Source organism: Anastrepha obliqua, chromosome 4 (genome assembly GCF_027943255.1).
Source record: "Anastrepha obliqua isolate idAnaObli1 chromosome 4, idAnaObli1_1.0, whole genome shotgun sequence".
NCBI lineage: Eukaryota > Metazoa > Arthropoda > Insecta > Diptera > Tephritidae > Anastrepha > Anastrepha obliqua.
This window is the reverse complement of record NC_072895.1, coordinates 10,857,102-10,874,925: the sequence shown is the minus strand read 5'-3', so window position 1 is coordinate 10,874,925 and position 17,824 is coordinate 10,857,102. Positions and strand designations below refer to the sequence as shown.

At 37.6% G+C, this 17,824-nt stretch overlaps 1 protein-coding gene across 2 annotated transcripts in view; it reads left to right on the top strand.

Annotated features, from left to right (window-relative positions):
• Nucleotides 1–17,824, top strand: part of LOC129243668 (uncharacterized) — a 160,709-nt gene that overhangs the window by 123,528 nt on the left and 19,357 nt on the right. For both annotated transcript variants that reach the window (XM_054880860.1, XM_054880861.1), the window contains 2 exons: nt 10,873–10,964; nt 17,295–17,487. In XM_054880860.1, the coding sequence (XP_054736835.1) occupies nt 10,873–10,964; nt 17,295–17,487 (285 nt within the window). The remainder of the gene's footprint in view (nt 1–10,872; nt 10,965–17,294; nt 17,488–17,824) is intronic.

Below are 17,824 nucleotides of genomic sequence, written 5' to 3'. Positions count from 1 at the left end.
TATTTTACATATTTAAAAAATAAAAAAATTTGATTATACACAACTATCAAAATAATGGGCAAATAATAAATTTTAAAATCATATTTGTTTAAAAATCTAAACTGTATCAATTGAAACACCAAAATCAACGAAAAACTACAAATTATTTTTGCATAAATCGCCTTAATAATAAAAAAATTACAAATAAAAAAACATTAAATTTAATAATAAATAAATATTACCTAAACATTCATACATATTTTATAAATATTTTATTATTTAATTAAAAAAATTATAATGCTTCTAATTACTTAACATTTTTCAATACAAATATTAAAAAAAAATAAACAAACCTCATTACAAATATTTAAAAAAAAATTAACAAACCTATTGCAACCAACCAAAAATAAAAAACGCAATCAATCATTTTAAATTTAAACGAAAAATTTTATACAAAAATATTAAAAAACGACAACAACATAACTGCAAACTAATTCATCACTCTTATTTTTGCTTACAAATTTTCTCTAACCTACTACAAACGAACACAGATTTAAATCAGCCACCTTTTTCCGCAACTCTAACAGGCCAATGCGAAATACGCATAGAAATCGAAAAACCCGCTGACGGTAAAGCAACTTTCGCTTAATAAATATGCATACATACGTTTTTCTTACTTTTCAAGTAAAATTTTCAATATTCGCTAAATCATATCAGAGCTAAGTCATATCATAGAAGTATTTAAAAAAAAAGAAAAATAATAAAAAAATAAAAATATTTGCTAAATTTACCACAACGAGTATTCTAAATTTGAATTTTAATATTTGCTAATGTCGTTTAAAATAAATCTATATGCACAACAAACACGCACACCCACACACACATATACGCTTATGTATTTAGAAACACAAAAACAAATTTAAATTTATTATACCCAAATATTCACACAGGCCGGAAATACACCGACCCACAACACATTGAGGTGCCTTTGCACATAAAACTTTTCCTCAGACTGCACACTAACACACCCACAAACATCTACTTGTAATCCAATATAATCAGCACAACTTTTGTATTAATATTGAAACGTTACTTACAAAGTAGTCCACTTATGGCGCCTGGCTCCTTTGCCACTCAATACACACGCAGCCCCTACCAGCTACCTGTCGCTCATTCGAATTCCTCGCAAACTTTTACATATACAACCGAAGATGTTGTATTAAAATGCCGCACTTGTGTTGACACTTATTTAGTACTTGTATATGTACGTATGTATGTATGTGTACATATATAATTCATCTGAGTTTTTTATGTCCATACATTCACTGCTCATGTGATGGCCCCGCACAAAATTTATTTCTGTAAAATTGTAGTGTATGACAACTTCCAACGCAACATTGGCATTCGCCAACTTCCTTGCTCCACAATCCGCTTTTACTCACTCGCCTCTTTTACAAGTGTAACTAACTTTCGTCATATATCACATAGTTAAAATGACTCAAGTTTAACTTCATTTCAACGGAAGTCATTTGGTGTACGCTGTTGGCTGTTCGCTACACTGTCGCCTACGCCAGAATGCCAAGACAACTAATTAAAAACGGAAAACTGTTTTGCTTACCTTCATTAGAAGGGATCTTAGAGAGAACACTTTTAAATAGTTTGAATAATTTGAATGCATGATTCTTGATTAACTCATTCATCCCAATTAGCCAGCGCATTTACATACACCACTTGCATACTTCAGTTAGTTTTTTGGTTTGTTGACATGACACACAATTAAAACATCCCAACTGTGTTTGAGATTTGCTTCTCTGTCTTTGGGCATACGACACTAAAAACCCACGCACGCTGAACTTATCTGCTTTCGCAGAACTATCGATACTTACGAGTATAACTCAATGTAAACCGGTGGGCTGTATCGAGTGGTCTTGGGGTAAATCCCAACAAAACAGAACTAATCTTGCTCACCAGAAAACACAGGATACCTGTTCTAAGTCCCCCTACGCTGGAAGGAATCATACTGTCAATTGGGTAAGAGGCGAGCTACCTAGGAATAGTATTAGATAAGAAGCTCTCGTGGAAACAAACGACTAATAATAGAGTAACAAAAGCAGCCACAGCACTCTATACATGCAAAAGAATTGTGTGTTGCTTCCATTGGGGCCTAACCCCAAAAATAGTACACTGGCTATATACAGCAGTGGTAAGGCCTATCATGATATACGGTGTTTTAGTTTGGTGGCCAACACTTGAGAAAAGAACAACAGTAGAACGCTTAGAAAGTATTCAAAGGGGTGCTAGTCTCTGCATAAGCGGGGCACTAAAGACTACGCCCACGGCAGCGTTGAATGTCATGTTGCACTTATTACCGATTGAGGCCTACAGCAAACAGCTGGCGACGAAATCCGCACTTAGATTAAGAGTATCTTCAAACTTAGCCACTAACAGAGGGGGACACACAAGAATTCTAGACGAATACCCCTTCTTACATCAAACAACAAAATCAGTAGAGCTGCTAGGAAAGACATTCGGTTGATCGTCGGCATCATTACAGGACACAACCCATGGGGTCGAGAAGCCGGTATGCCTGTCATCCTGTCATCATAGCATTGAGCACTTTCTCTGTGAGTGTCCTGCCTTTGCTAGAGCACGGCTACGAGTATTGGGTTCCGATGTCATGAGAATGAGTAATATTCGTTCTCTAAAACTAGAGGATATTTACAGATTTGCCAAACTCTGTCTCTATTCTTTTCTATCTCTTTCTCTGATACTTTTCTCCTTCCCTCCTTGACTATCTACCCCCAATCCAGAGCTTTAAATACAATGGGCTCTTTAGCCTGAGTGTTTTAGGAGCCACCAAATCTCCTGGTGCTCCTTGGCTCGACCTTTTCAAATTTCAAATTTCAGAACTGCAAGTAAACACACCCCTTACCACAACAATCAGCGTCTATACTGATGGTTCCAAGCTAAATGCACAAGTAGGAGGAGGCCTTCATTCTTAAGGAATGAATGCCAACATCTCATTCCGGCTACCGGATCACTGTAGTGTACTTCAAACTGAAATTCTGACTATCAGGGAAGGCCTGCTAGCCCTAAATAAAAGTGTTCTCACCACAAGAGATATAAGCATATATTCAGATAGGCAATCGGCCCTGAAAGCTTTAAATCAACTAATATTAACTCGAAGACAGTAAAAGAATGTATAGACGTTTTGACAGGATATAAATCCGTGTCGTTCCGGTAACGTAGAACCGAATGTCGTGGGAACGTTGACAGAACTACCACAGTACTTTGTAATAAACCTGATGAACTAGCGAGATTGGGTACCACATTACCGATCCAACCAGACACAGCGAACATACCTATTATACCTTTAGCAACTTGTAAGATGCTTATAGACAAACACACTATATATAAGAGCTGCCAACAGGCTATGAACTCAGTCTCTGACCTGTGCAACAAGTAGGATCACGTAGCCAGAATGGAACATGGGCCGCACAAACCGACTGTTGAAACTGAACAGGAAGGAAATGAGAAATCTTCTCGGTGTCCTAATAGCGAATTATCTGATTGGCAGGCTTGCCTATAACGACTATTGTTGAAGCTGTAACGGCGTTGAAGAAGAAGAGACTATAGGACACTTTCTATGCATGTGTATGTCTCTGGATAGAAGAAGCTTCAATATTTTAGGAAAAAATTCCCTGAATGACTTGGCAGAAGTAGCCAATATAAAAATAACATGTCTTGTTAGATATATCAAAGCCACAGGTTGGTTCAATGAGAACAATCGAGAGTGTGGAGATGGGACATCTCCGGTGGTATCACAATGGGCCTACAGCAGGTCTAGGTGTGTCAACCGACAACCACTATACCCACCTACCTACGAGTATAACTACGTGGAGAAGTAGCGCCCTATCACCTTTTTTCAAAATTTTCGAAGCTCTTCCACATGACACAACTTTGTCATAAATAGTGATTGGCATACTGCAAACTACAGCTCATTTTTCTTTTAGCTCAAGCATAAGCATTAAGCTTCTTAAGTTTTATTATCTTTCCAACCTAAGTTATCTTACTTAGGCTAAAGGAAAACACTGCTTATAAATACGCTCTTACCGCTGCTATAGCCAAATCTGACCCGCCTTTTATTGTATTCCTTATACTCGTGTGCAGCTGCAATGTCTATTTCTTGAGCCAATATAACTAGCAACACTAAGAGTATAAGTAGGACATATTCCTGCTCAGAACGATTCGAGTTGTGAATCTTTTGCTAGGCATTGTGCCAAATTCAGCTGCATATAGTAGAAGCTGCAGAGATGAAAGAGAGCAGACTACCGGTGAACAACTTCGGTGCTGATATCCGGCTTTATTGAGTACACAAAAGCACTACTCCATAAGCATTTAAGTATTTTTCCACAGTTCCTACAATATTATTGAATTTTTCGGCTGTATATTTACTTCACTCGAGAATTTTGGCATGCTCCTCCGCTTTTTTTTTGTTAGCTGGCTTGACACTTAACAATGATTTGGTTCAATTTTTTTTCGGCTTGGTAATGGTAACGCTTGCACTGGTTAGACTAAGGCCTTTTAGGCGCTATTATCAGATCTATTTGATCTATTGTGCAACCCCTAAGTTCTTATGGCCGGTCTCTAACACCATCACACAGAGGCTAGAATCCTTCATCAACAAATGCCTCCGCATTATTTGCAGAATATTCTGGTCAAACACCATCAGTAACGACGCACTGTCGAAATTAACGAATGAGGAACCAATCATTAGGCAAATCAAACGCAGAAAGTGTCGATGGCCACTTCTCACATGTTGAAAAACCCACCAGATAGCATTACGAGAATGGACTGGACTGGAACGAGCAAGGACGCAGAGGTTGCGGTCGACCAAATAACACTTGGAGAAGGTCGATGCTGCGTGAACTAGCAGATGCCGACATCTCATGGGACGGTACAAAAACAACACCACAAAACCGTATACGATGGCAGAGGCTTGTTGAGGCCCTATGCTCCCGAGAGGAGTGAACAGGAAAAAAAAGTTCTCAATTTTAGTATGGCAAGAAATCGATGGAGCTTCTATAAGTCTTAATGCTTTTATAGGTACGCGCCCAGGATTCTGTATAGCTTATGACCTAATGCTTAAAATTGGTGCTTCACTGTTTCGTGGACTTCTCCTTTGGCATAAAAGTCTGCCTTTTCGTTTCATTCGAGTACGAGTAGTTAATATTTAGCTATCACTTAATAGGCGCATTTCTATAATTGCAGAAAACTTTATTTTCCTGTTGCACCACTATTCTTTCTTTAAGGTCGAATTTTCTACTTAGTAAATATTTTCATTCAACTATAATTCGGCTATGCCAGCTGCTTATTTTCACATATGCGCGTCTTTTATTTACCTGTTTTTTATATTTATTTTTTCTATTTATATTAATTTAATTTTTTATTTTTTCCTTTTTATTCCTATTTTTACTTCATTTACCCACAAACCGCTCAATGCACTTTAATTGAAGCATCGCCCACACGCTCGTTAACTCCTTCAAGCCATTTTCATTTTATGTGAAATTCTTCCATTCTCTGATTGCCTTTTTTTTCTCATCTGCAGTGCCTTCATTGGGGCAACTAAAGCTGCTTTCCGGCTATCCAACTCATTGGTTCTTCTGACTATTATCATTTATTTTTATCTCGTTGCCGACCATTTTACTAAACACTTCATTGAGTTTTGTGTGCCTTTTTGTAAGTGTGAGTAACGATAGTAATAATGGTAGGATTTTTGTGGGTCCAGTTTCAAAGCAGCCGGACGCATTTATTTTATATTAATAATCGTTTATTAATGGTACGAAATCCTAAAGATATCTATATCATAAAAAGCTTTTATGAAGACATCAACTTTTATGGAGACATCAACTTAAAGATACTATTTTCAAACCATTATTGTGGTCATCAGAGTAAAGTAACTTTTTTAAAATTTGTATATTACTTCGCACTAAAACTCGGTATCTTAGCTGTGAGCGGGGAAGTTAGTCATTTTGCATATCTTTATTTTTTTCCAATATAAATATGAGATGATTTACCATATTTCACCCATCCATTCAAGACCTTCTAAGGAGTATAAGAAACTCATCTCAAGCCCAAAATTTAGCCAGAAACCAGTACTATGCATTTATTTTCAATGCTTCATCTTGCACCCAATTTTCTCATCACTTCATGTACTCCTGATCCCAATTACTTAATGCCTCGCATCTAACTAGTCTACGTCTCTAAAAGCGTAACTGAATTCGCAGAGCTCTGAAACCAAATATTCTTCTTGCAACTGTCATGGTTCATCATTTCCACCTATGAGAGGGTTTTATTTAACTCCTATGAGACTATTTCATTTATTTTATCTATTTTTATTTTATTTCATTCTTTCCTTATTCATCACTATTTTATTTTTGCTTCATTTACACACAAACCGCTCACTGGGCTTAAAATTCTTCGAGGTACAAAAAAACAGGCTTTTTTAAAAAAGGCTGACCAGCAGCCATTTCTTTTATGTTACTCTGAGAAGATTGTGTGATTCATGACAGAATTTCTCAGTAATTTTATTCATTTCACTGTCTCGCTGAGAAAAACATCCCACAATATGCTTATATTTTGAGCTAACTTCCATAGCCCAATGATTCAAAAATCAGCGCAAATGATGATGGAACTGAAAACTATTCACTATTTTGTGTTCTTTTAGTTAAGCGGTCCCGGTAGTCTAGAGCTCGAAAATTTAGGGTGTTTTCAGAAAATCTTTTTTACAATAAAAAACAGAGCGTGTAGCGTAGTGAACATAACAGAAGTGAAACTTTCAAGGCAGACAAAGAAAGAGGGAGGGACCCGAGAAAGCATGAGAGAGAGAGAGAAAGAATATATATCTAAGTAAATTCACAACATTTGCAGAGAATACAAATAGACAAAAATTACAAAAAACGGAGAAGCGTCGACCGGTGTAGGTAAACGCCGGACATAAACCGTGGCAACAACGCGCACTATTCCGAGCGTTTATCACACGCACAAACACAGCGATTTCTGGACCGCAGTAACGGCACAAATTACCGCAAGACAATACCAATAAATCCGACGCCGGAATGGATAACACTTTATAGTACGCACAAGCACTAGCCAGGAAAGGGAAATAAGCGGCAAAAAGTAGGCACCAAAAAAAAAAACGCCAAAAAAATTGGGACCAAAAAACGCCCCTAACAGTGGGCACCAGGGAAATAAAACGCCAAAAAGTAATTGCCAAAAAAACTGGGACCAAAAACTGCTCCAAACAGTAGGCAACAAGGAAATATAACGCCAAAAAGTAGGCACCAAAAATATATTTCCTACAAGTTTGCACCAACAAATAAGCGCCAAAAAGTACCCAGTGTTATTTCTCACTAGAAATTAGCAATCACAAGGAAAAATAGCCTAAAGTGTATCTAAGGTATATATAAGCTCTCTCTCTCTCCTTTTCCTCTACGTTATATCTTTTTTCTCTCTCGCGGAACGAAAATGCCCATAGCGTTGCATGGCCTTGAAATTTTAACCTCCATTCTCGCTCGTCTATCGACGCCTTACAAGTTTCACTTCAAAAATGAAAAACGATATTTAAATTTTTCGAGCTTTATTATGAAAAACAAACTTTAATTTTTTAATTTAAAAAATGGCGCTAAATTTGACCCTCCTGAAAAATTGGAACTGGACGGTGTTGTCCGTTTTGGCTCTTCTGAAACACAAAAACCAAAAAAATTATTAAAAAACAAATTTACAAAATGGTGCGATTTAGAATTTGGCACTCTAAAAATCGGGTATTTTTCAGTTTTTTAATCAAAAAATACGAAATAATTGACATAATAATAGGTTTCTAGTATGCGCGATAGCAAGTGATGTTGTGAACAACTTATGAAAATTTCAGACGATTCGGTTGAATAGTGTTTTTTGTTTTTGTCAACGCCAGGCCGAAAAACGGCGCTTCGAGGTAAATGAGTTTAAAGTTTGAGGCACAGAAACTCGCGGACCGCTCTCTATCTAGTTAATGGGCTGTACAAGCTAAAGTATTGGGATTTTCGGCATAAAAATTTCACAGTATATTCTTAAGATTATATACTTTCGAAATATCGAAAAAACGAAAAATCGATTTTTTGAAATTTCTAGGCCCTTTAATATTTTCGCACAATGATGGCTGTAGTTGGATGATAAATTTCATTAGATTTGAACACATAGAAGATAAGAGTACAATAAACGAAAAACTCAGAGAACTATATGGTAGTTACCTAAAACATCTTCATATCAGCTATATCCCGATTTTCTTCTTCTTCTTATTCTTTTATTATAGGTTTTCACCTGTTTTTCTTCACACAATTACATAGTTATAAATTACAAAGTATTATTAAAATTCAAAATGACGAAATGTTATTGTCCTTCCGCTGATGTCGAAATCCAGCTTTCGCGCCATCTCTTTGGTGGTCTTCCAGGTCCGCGCTTTCCATATGGTATATAGTCCCTCGCTATTCGGATAATTCTGTCGTCACTAGCTCTAGAAACGTGATCATTCCAAGCTCGTCTTCTTGTTCTTATAAACTTCACTACGACATTAACGCCAGTTTCGTCGCGAATGAGCTCGTTTCTAAGGCAGTCAAGACGTGTTTTTCCTACGATGGATCGTAGAACTTGCATTTCAGCTGTACGCAGTAGCTGTTTTGCTTTTGCCTTTTCAGCTCGTGCTTCGGCTCCATAGGTCAGGATTGATCCTATTACAGTCTTATATAATATATACGCGTCTTGCTTTCAGTGGTCATATATTTGTTTCACCATACAACATCTCTAATGCAACCTGCAATACGTGCGCCCTGCATACATCTCTCTCTGACTTCCTTAATAATGTGGATATTTCTATCCCCAATAAACCATTTTGGACTACCTGCCGTAATACAATTTTAGATAAATCAAAAATAAATACATAATTGGCGCGTACACTTCTGTTAGGTGGTTGGTCAAGCTCCTCCTACCATTTGTGGCGAGCGTCTTGATGTTGTGCCACAAATGGAGGGACCTACAGTTTTAAGCCGACTCCGAGCGTCAAAAAGTTTTTTATCCGAAGATGTTTCATGGTAGAATTGATGCCATTAGCTGCCGAGAAGCGACCGCTTTTAGAAAAAAACGTTTCATTTTGTCATTTTCTGCCGAGTCTCGAACGGACGCACTCCCACATGGTAGCGCAATTTGCAATTTTAAATAAAGTAAATAAATTTAAATACTACCAAAAAGTAGCCAACAAAATTTTCGGTAAATGCTTTTCGTGTCTATTCAAGTGCACAGAAACTCACAATTGAAATAATTTCCTAGTAAAGAAAAATGAATTTCGTTGCATCATAATTTAAAATATGTTTCACAAAAGCTACGCAATTTTAATGCAAACTTTTGTTAACTTCACATACAGACTTTCTGTTCATAAAAATATTTCATCCTTTGTATGCCGTACTTTTCTCTAATATTTTACTCAAACAAAGAAACTCTTTCAAATTTCTTTGAACTGACGTGCTGTGCTTTCAACATTTCAATGACAAAATAATTCCAAGAAGAATCAAAACTCTGTTTAAGTTGAAAGAAAATCAAAATGAAGCAAATCAAATATTTCACTTTTGCTTATGGCTGTGCCTATGCCAGCCTACCACATTTTACGTATTTATATTGCGTATACGCCCAGGACTTCATTTGATGTCAAATTTAGCAGAAGTCATCAACAATTGCAGTAAAGTTTTAGATTAAAATATAAATTTAAATCTAAAGATAAACATTTCAATTTATGAGAAATGAAAGTCCAGATTTGCTGCTCAAATTCCAATTGCTTTGAATTGCTGAGTGCACTACATTTAATATTTACTAAAATGCTTTCACTACACTTTTGTTTTACCTTACACACTGGCAATTCGTGCTAGTGCGTTCTTAATAACATACATAACTACTTCTTATTCAACTACAGTAGGTTCTGTTTTTATGCGGTAGATACGTTCCGCAAGAAACAGCATAAAAAAAAAACAGCATAAAAAAAGCTACTAGTTCTATAGTAAAACTATAGATACGTTTCAAACGCTAAAACCGCATAAATCTGAAATAATGTAATAAAATCGCATAAAAAAGGGCACTAGTCCCATATTATTACTATAGATACGTTCCATAGACCGCATGAATCTGAAATAATTAAATAAAATCGCATAAACAAAATATTGTATCTTTGAAAATTATATCTTTATATATCTTCCATACTTGTAGGGTTAGCTTTTCTGATGTAATCTGTGATGAGTTTTTGCTTAGCTGGTTTAGAATCTTGTTTATATGTACAATTCCCGATAGGTCAACATGCATTTTGTAATTAAAAAAAAAAACCGCACTATTTCAAAACCGCATAAAAAAAAGCCGCATAAAAACAGAACCTACTGTACTCATATTTCACACACATTTCTTCTGTAACTACTCTTCTGTATTACTTCTAATCACATAGCCTTTGAATCGAGCGCCAATGCATCTCATAGTTATCTACTACTCAAAAGTTCAATTCCCTTCATTTCACTGGTCTATTCATATGTTATTATCATACATCATACTTGTTACATATTTATTCGTATATTAACATACACACACACACATTTATGTGTTCATTGTTGTCAACTAATCGCTTGTGTTGGAAATTTTGTTGCTTGTTTTGTCGCATGACCCAAAATTTCTCATTTGCTTAGTAGAGAAACGCATTAATACTCAGTATCAATTTTATTACTATCAAATGTTATTATTATCGAAATATTTAAAATCTATATATGCATTGAAATGCGAAACTAATAATATTTACTTTGTTTATGTGCAAACATTCATTTTTCACAGATGATGAATCTGGTGAAAAAGCTGTCTCAGTATTACTTAGCGGCGAGGAGTCCGAATTGATTTTCATTGATCACGCCTACACAGAAATGAATGTGAGTATGAAACGCATGCGAAATTTCTATGCTTTACTATGAGAACTTATCACTTTTGCTTACTTATTAGTACTTACTTTTAATCAAAATATAAAAAAAAATGCATTTTTCATGAAATTATGGTGAGAAAATAAAAAATCACAATGCGAAACGCGACTTTAGGCCAAGAACAAGCGATGGCATAGTGAAGCCTAATAATGAATGTATAAAATAGGCTTGAGCTTCAAGCTGAAACAAGCTAGTGAGTTGAAATTTCAGCCTCAACTTTGACTGCTTCATAAGCAGAGTATTGAGTATTGCTTGGTGCAGTGAATTCGCGTTCAGGGCACTCAAATTTATAGCTAGTTTCGAGTTTGCTCTTCATACTTAAATACCAAATTCCCTATAATTTAATTATTAATTTATTTATTTTGCAACTCCACAACGAAAATGAGCAGCGGTAAGATGAAACCTACTCCATACAATTAAAAAACAATTATTTCTCAACTGAATTTTTAGCTGAATTTAAAAAAAGATGAAGAAAATCCGAAAAAATTGTTGGAACAATTTTGATACATTTTTCTGGTAAATCAAGACAATATTTTCTATGCTGTATCCAGATTCTCAAAACGAAGTTTTTATATTAAGTAAAATTTTACAATTAAAAAATTTAATCCAAAATTAATTTTCATGCGTTTAGCTGAAGGAGAAAAGGTGGCAAAAACTATCACCAAAGCTTCCAGATGCTCAAGTTTTTATACAAAGTAAAACTTTACACTCAGAAATTCAATACAAAGTTAATTTTCATGCGTTTAGCTGAAGGAGTCAGGGCGGTAAAAACTGTCGGCAAAACTTCAACTCAAGCAATGAAATGAGCTTGAAAAAAACTTAAAAGTTGGGAGTGACTTTTGTATTCCAAATCTAGGAAGGAAGGAAGGTGAAATTGTTGAAGTACTTTTGGTACCATTATGAGAGCTCCAACAGACAGATATTTACAGCCAGCCACAGGTGTTGATGTAAGGGAGAGGATTGATGAGATGTAGGTTGGCGCACTGCCCCAGGCTATCCAAGAAAGTAGCACCCACTGAGTTTAACCGTCTAGCAGCCAAACCCGGACATTTACAGAGAGAGTGCTCAACAGTCTCCTTCTCTGAAAAGTCCCCACAGCTTCTGCAATGAGGGTTAAATGGTAACCCTAGCTTTTCCGCGTGTGTGCCGATCGTCCAATGATCGATAAACACAGCTATGAGTTTGGATGAATGGCGTGGAGTTCCCAGGACTTTCTGAGTCCTCCATTTATTGTACTGGGGCCAAAGTGTTTTCGAAATAGCACCTGAAGAAATGGAGCTCCATCTTTTCTGCGCTTTCCTGAGAAGTAATGTGTGCAGTTCCCCTTTTACAACTGTCAGGGGGATGCCGATGACCAAGTAGAAGGTCTCTGAAACCAATTCAGTCCCCTTCCTGGAAAGCTTATCTGGAATTTCGTTTCACTCAATGCTCCTATGTCCTTCAGGACAGCAGGGTTTCAGCTGTCGTCGCAGCAAATGGTATATCCGTGGACTAAAAACCCCCACCGTCGTTTTAAACTGTCGCCCACTCTGGAACCGCTTTCGATTTACTCCAGAATGGCGTTCCATCTTCCTTTCTCCTTCCGGAGAATTCTTTTCGCGATTATGTGACCGACCGCATTCTTCAGCATTCGATGTTCTTGTTTTCTAAGGATGCATTGAAAACCAGCGTCGTCTTCGGCGGCATCCCCGTATATGCCTGTGGGATGTTCGCTTTTTCCATTTTGAACAGGTATTTCTGGAAATACCCGTGCTCCAAAAGCATTTGGGTTGCATAAAAATTGACTCCGTTGAAGTCAGTGGGGTTTCATGTGGCGACCTCTTTTATAAGCCTAGGCGTCCATCAGCCGTGTGTTTCGTTAATTCAGCGGCCTTGATATAGCCATATCGTTTCATCACTTGTTTTCTCGTGCTGCAGATTTGCTAACTCTTTCTTCTATTCCCTCTTCCCTAATACCCATAGCTTTTTTCTTTAAAAAACCAGTAAGTCTATCGGTATTAAACCGCTTATTATGGACTTGCACAGCGGGCACTGATACTGTGTGCTAGGCGGGCACAACTCTCAGGGCGGCCTTTCGTTGTACCGATGCTAAGAGCTTGCAGCGGTGCTTTACCTTTACCGCATTTGAGCTATACTGTGGACAGCTCCTTATAAGAGAACGCAGAGCTTGATAGCCATCATTATTTCCCGTTTCCTGTGTGTTGGATCCCCTACTTATGTTTGCCATCAGTCCAATGAGTAGGGATGTCATCTTAGTGGCTTTCTCTGCTGCTCTAGTGCTTCATTTGGGCTCAGAAGATTAGTCTTGAGTGCAGTCTTATGCTTAGGTACTTTAGAACTGTTTTTGTGGTAAGCGTATTTAAGCAAGTTTGCATGCTAACTTCTAAGGGGATGTGGTTCTTGGTTAGGAGTATGAGCACCGTTTTCTCTGTGGCTAATTGAAGGTCATGTAAATCTATCCACGTTTGTGCTCATATCATTACTTGGTTCAGTTTTCTACGAGCTTCCTCAAGGTTTCGTGCTGTGTTGACTGCTGCGATGTCGTCTGCGTACCCGATTAGAAAGGGACTATCGGGCATTTCTCTATATATTCCTAAGACCCTTAACTCGTGGGCTGAATGTAATATTGGCAGCTGTTTGTTGGTTAAATGGAATTATAAGCAACTTGCAGCAATAAAATGCACTCACGCCGAAATGCAACCGGCTAAACAAGAAAATTTCCCAAAAACACAAAAATATTTAATTATTGTACGAGTGCATTAAAAACTGACAAGTGGCCGGTCTGATGCTCAATGTGTCGCTTAAAACAAATAAAATCATCTAATCCATCAAAAGTCAGTCAAAGTTGGATGAAATGAAAATGACGGTCACATCCTTTGGGCACTTGATGCTGTTGATAATGGCCTGACGCACTTAAGTGGTATAAACAAGAGCACACACATACACATGCAAGAACACGTACAAAGTGATTAAACAGTACCGCAGCTGTGTGCATATAGTCGAGTGCCCTTTCAGAGTAGTGTTTGTGTGTGTGGGTGTGTGTTTGCGTGGCTTTCTGCTTGCTTTTGCCGCTCTTAACGGAATTAATTCGTATGCAAAGTTGAGAGCAAACAAAAGCTGCAACTACTCTTGACCAGAAGCCCTAACCGAGCTTAAAGGGTATCAAAATGATTGGTATGCTTATGAGCATACATACATACATACATACATACATACAGTTTTGCGCACATAATTAAGTCACTTAAAGTTTTTACAATATTCGCAATGTTTTTCGTGTTACATTTGTCGATTAACTTTAACAATTTTATATGAAGGATATATGAAAAAAATATTTTTTATAAAATACAATATAAAAACCAAAATCTTACAAATCAAAGCATCAAACTTTTATTGAAATTCACAAAAATTCAACAAACTTGAAAATATTGTCATCAAAATGTTCAATCTTTTAATCGGAGTTTGTAGGTAATTTATGAGTAACCAATTTTCAAGTGCAGGAGTCGCCAGCCTTTTGAGCCGTAAAAGACAAAAATTAGGTACGTATGTAGGTGAAATGGTTGAAGTGCCAGTCTGCCACTCCTTAAGTAGCACTAAAGCGCCCTTTTGATACCATTATGAGATCTCCAACAGGCGGATATTTACAGCCAGCCAGAGCTGTTGATATAATGGAGAAACTTGATGGGATTTTGGTTGGCGCACTACCCCAGGCTATCCAAGAAAGTAGCACCCACTGAGCTTAACCGTCTAGCAGCCAAGCCCGGACATTTACAGAGAAAGTATTCAACAGTCTCCTTCTCTGAAAAGTCCCCACAGCTGCTGAAATGAGGATTAAATGGTAACTCTTTTAAAATGGTAGCTTTTCCGCGTGCGTGCCGATCTCCCAGTGTCCGATAAACACAGCTACGAGTTTGGAAATTGAATGGCGAGGAGTCCTTAAGGCTTTCTAAGTCCTTCGTGTACTGTACTGAGGCCGAAGGGTTTTCGAAATAGCACATGAAGAAATGGAGCTCCATCTTTTCTGCGCTTTCCTGCGAAATAATTTGTGCAGTTTCCCTTTAGCAACTGTCAGAGGGATGCCGATGACCGGGTAGGAGGTCTCTGAGGCCAATTCAGTCCCCTTTCTGGAAAGCTTATCAGCAACTTCATTTGCCTCTATGCTCCTATGTCCTGGAACCCAGATCAGAGAAAAGTTACCTGCACACCCAAGAGGTTTGATATCCTCCTTACAGGAGTTTACTAATTTCGTTCTGCACCACCATGGCTTCGCGTGGTTTTAAAGAGTTTGAATAAATTTGGCTCATAATTTGTTTTTTAAAGCTTCAAACCCATCTCTAATCTTTCATTTGTTAGTTGGCTTCCTAATTTACTTGTAATTACTTATACATGCTAGAGAACTCTTGTGTTGATCCCAAGATAGTCAGCATTCCAAATGCCAACTTCTTCACTTGAAATAAATGCATTAACCCGTGGCATTTCTTTTAAAGCTGTCCACTTTACATACATTTCTGTACCTCCAACTCTTCTTACTTTTGCTTTGCAACTCTGTAAATTTTCTATTCCACAAAGCTTCACTTTTTAAATCGATTAATTGCATTCCTAGAGATCCAGCATCAATTCCAAATGGCTCAATGTGGATTTCGTTAAATTTGTGTTGAGAGAATTTAATATAAATTCTGGAGTGCCTTTTTTGGTTTTTACTTGTTCAGATTTGTTAGCTAATTCATATTTAATTCTTTTTATAACGGGGGATGTCGCAGCGTGCAGTCCTTTCGCCCCTACTTTGCCTAGGCTATTGACGAAGTTCTGATAATGCTAAATAATGGTGGGATTAAGGTATTGAGACCGTTTCCCTCAGGCATGTCTGAGATTTTGCAAAGGCACTCAGTACTCAGTCGCTGGGCTGCCACTTGTGACCTCCAAGTCAACTCTGGCAAAACGAAGCTGGTGCTATAAAATACGACTTCCCAAATTAAACAACCACGTTCCTCCGCTCTCATCGGAAGTTAGGTATCTTGGAGTGATACTTGACTACAAACTCTATTGGAAGCTACACATTGAATATCAGATAAAGAAGGCCAGTATAGGCTTCTACTCCTTCGGTAAAACATGGGAACTCAAGCCACAGATCGTGTTGTGGATGTACAAAGTAGTGGTTTTGCCAACTTTAACGAATGGATGCCTGGTTTGATGGGAAGCTCTACGGAAGGGCTATAATATCACTAAACTGGGGAGGGTGCAAAAGACTGCATGAATTGGGATCACCAGAGCATGTGAAACTTGCCCCAGTACTGCAATGAATGTCGATTTGCACTTACTTCCCATCGACTTTTACGTTATTTCCATCGCAGCTCAAAGTGTAATCAGATTAAAGAAGGTTGGGCTCTGAAGGCAATCTTTCAAGGGGCATGGTAGCATTTTTAGGCAGTTAACAACGTGCTTATCTGAACTTCGAAGAGATTTCTTTATCCGCAAACTAGAGTTTCAGGATCGCGTTAAAGCAATCTTCCCAAATAGGCAGGATTGTACCGAGGGGAAAATCTTCACTGACGGTTCCAAGATGGAATCGGTAGTCGTCTCACATCCAAAGTGCGGCATATGGCTCGAGGGCAGCAAGTTGCCGACCGCTGTTCTAGTCCATCAAATTTTATTATACTTAACATAAGCGGTCGTCGTCTGTTGGTGCCTGACTACCATTCGGAAAACGTAGGTTCGAATATCTGCGAAACACTAAAATGCAGAAAAAGTGTTTCTCATAGCGTTCATCCCTCGACAGACAACGGCAAACCTCCGAGTGTATTTCGGCCATGGAAAAGATACTCATATAAAATATCTGCCGTTCGAAGTCGACGCAAAACTGTAGGACCCTCCATTTGTGGAACAACATCAAGACGCACGCCACAAGTCGAAGAAGGAGCTCGGCCAAACACCCAAAAATATAAGCTTGCAGTCACTCAAAACTAGATTTTTGACAACTTTTTTTCGATATTGGACATTTTCTTCCATACAAAAGATTCCGAACATATACAACGTCCGCCACATAAATTATGTGAGCACATGTGTGGATATAAGTACAACACATATACGAGGATATGTACAAGTAATCCTGTGTTAGTTTCTCAAGCGTAGAATCATGCATGTTGTAGTCGGACCAATGGTTTCGGCCGCCTGATTACAATTCATTTATCTGAATGTGTGTATACATAAGCCAGTTGTATTTAAATTTAGCACTTGAAACATTAAATTTCATTTCTACATTTTTATATTTTTTTCTGCATCGAATAGCCTGATGATTGCCTATCCAGTTATGATCCGCACGGTTATTGTGTCATTTATTCGGCTGCTGACCGCAGCAGCTTTACTGTGGCCGAGCATGTGCTGCAAGTATTATGGACGAACCAAAATATCGCACAAAAAGCTGTTATATTGGTGGCAAATAAGGCTGATTTGGCGCGAAGCCGACTGGTAACAACCGATGGTGAGTAAAAATATTTAAAACTGATAGAATCAATTGATAGGTCAAATTGCATACAAATAACTAATAAAGTGAAGATGTTATTATACAATATATATATTGATTTTTTGCTTAAACAAAGAATTTAAATTGAAAATGAGCTTAGAAATTTAAGGGAGTCAAGAAAAAAAACATTTTCCAATTTCACGCATTACAGTCACTCCATCAGTCAATTCCTTGCGCTTCCCACTTAAAACGGAAAAAACTGCCAATTCATAACTCATATCCCCTAAAGGCAAATGCTTAATCTCACAATTTCAATAAGCTGTGCATTTACAAGCGACTGAATAGAAAAATTCAC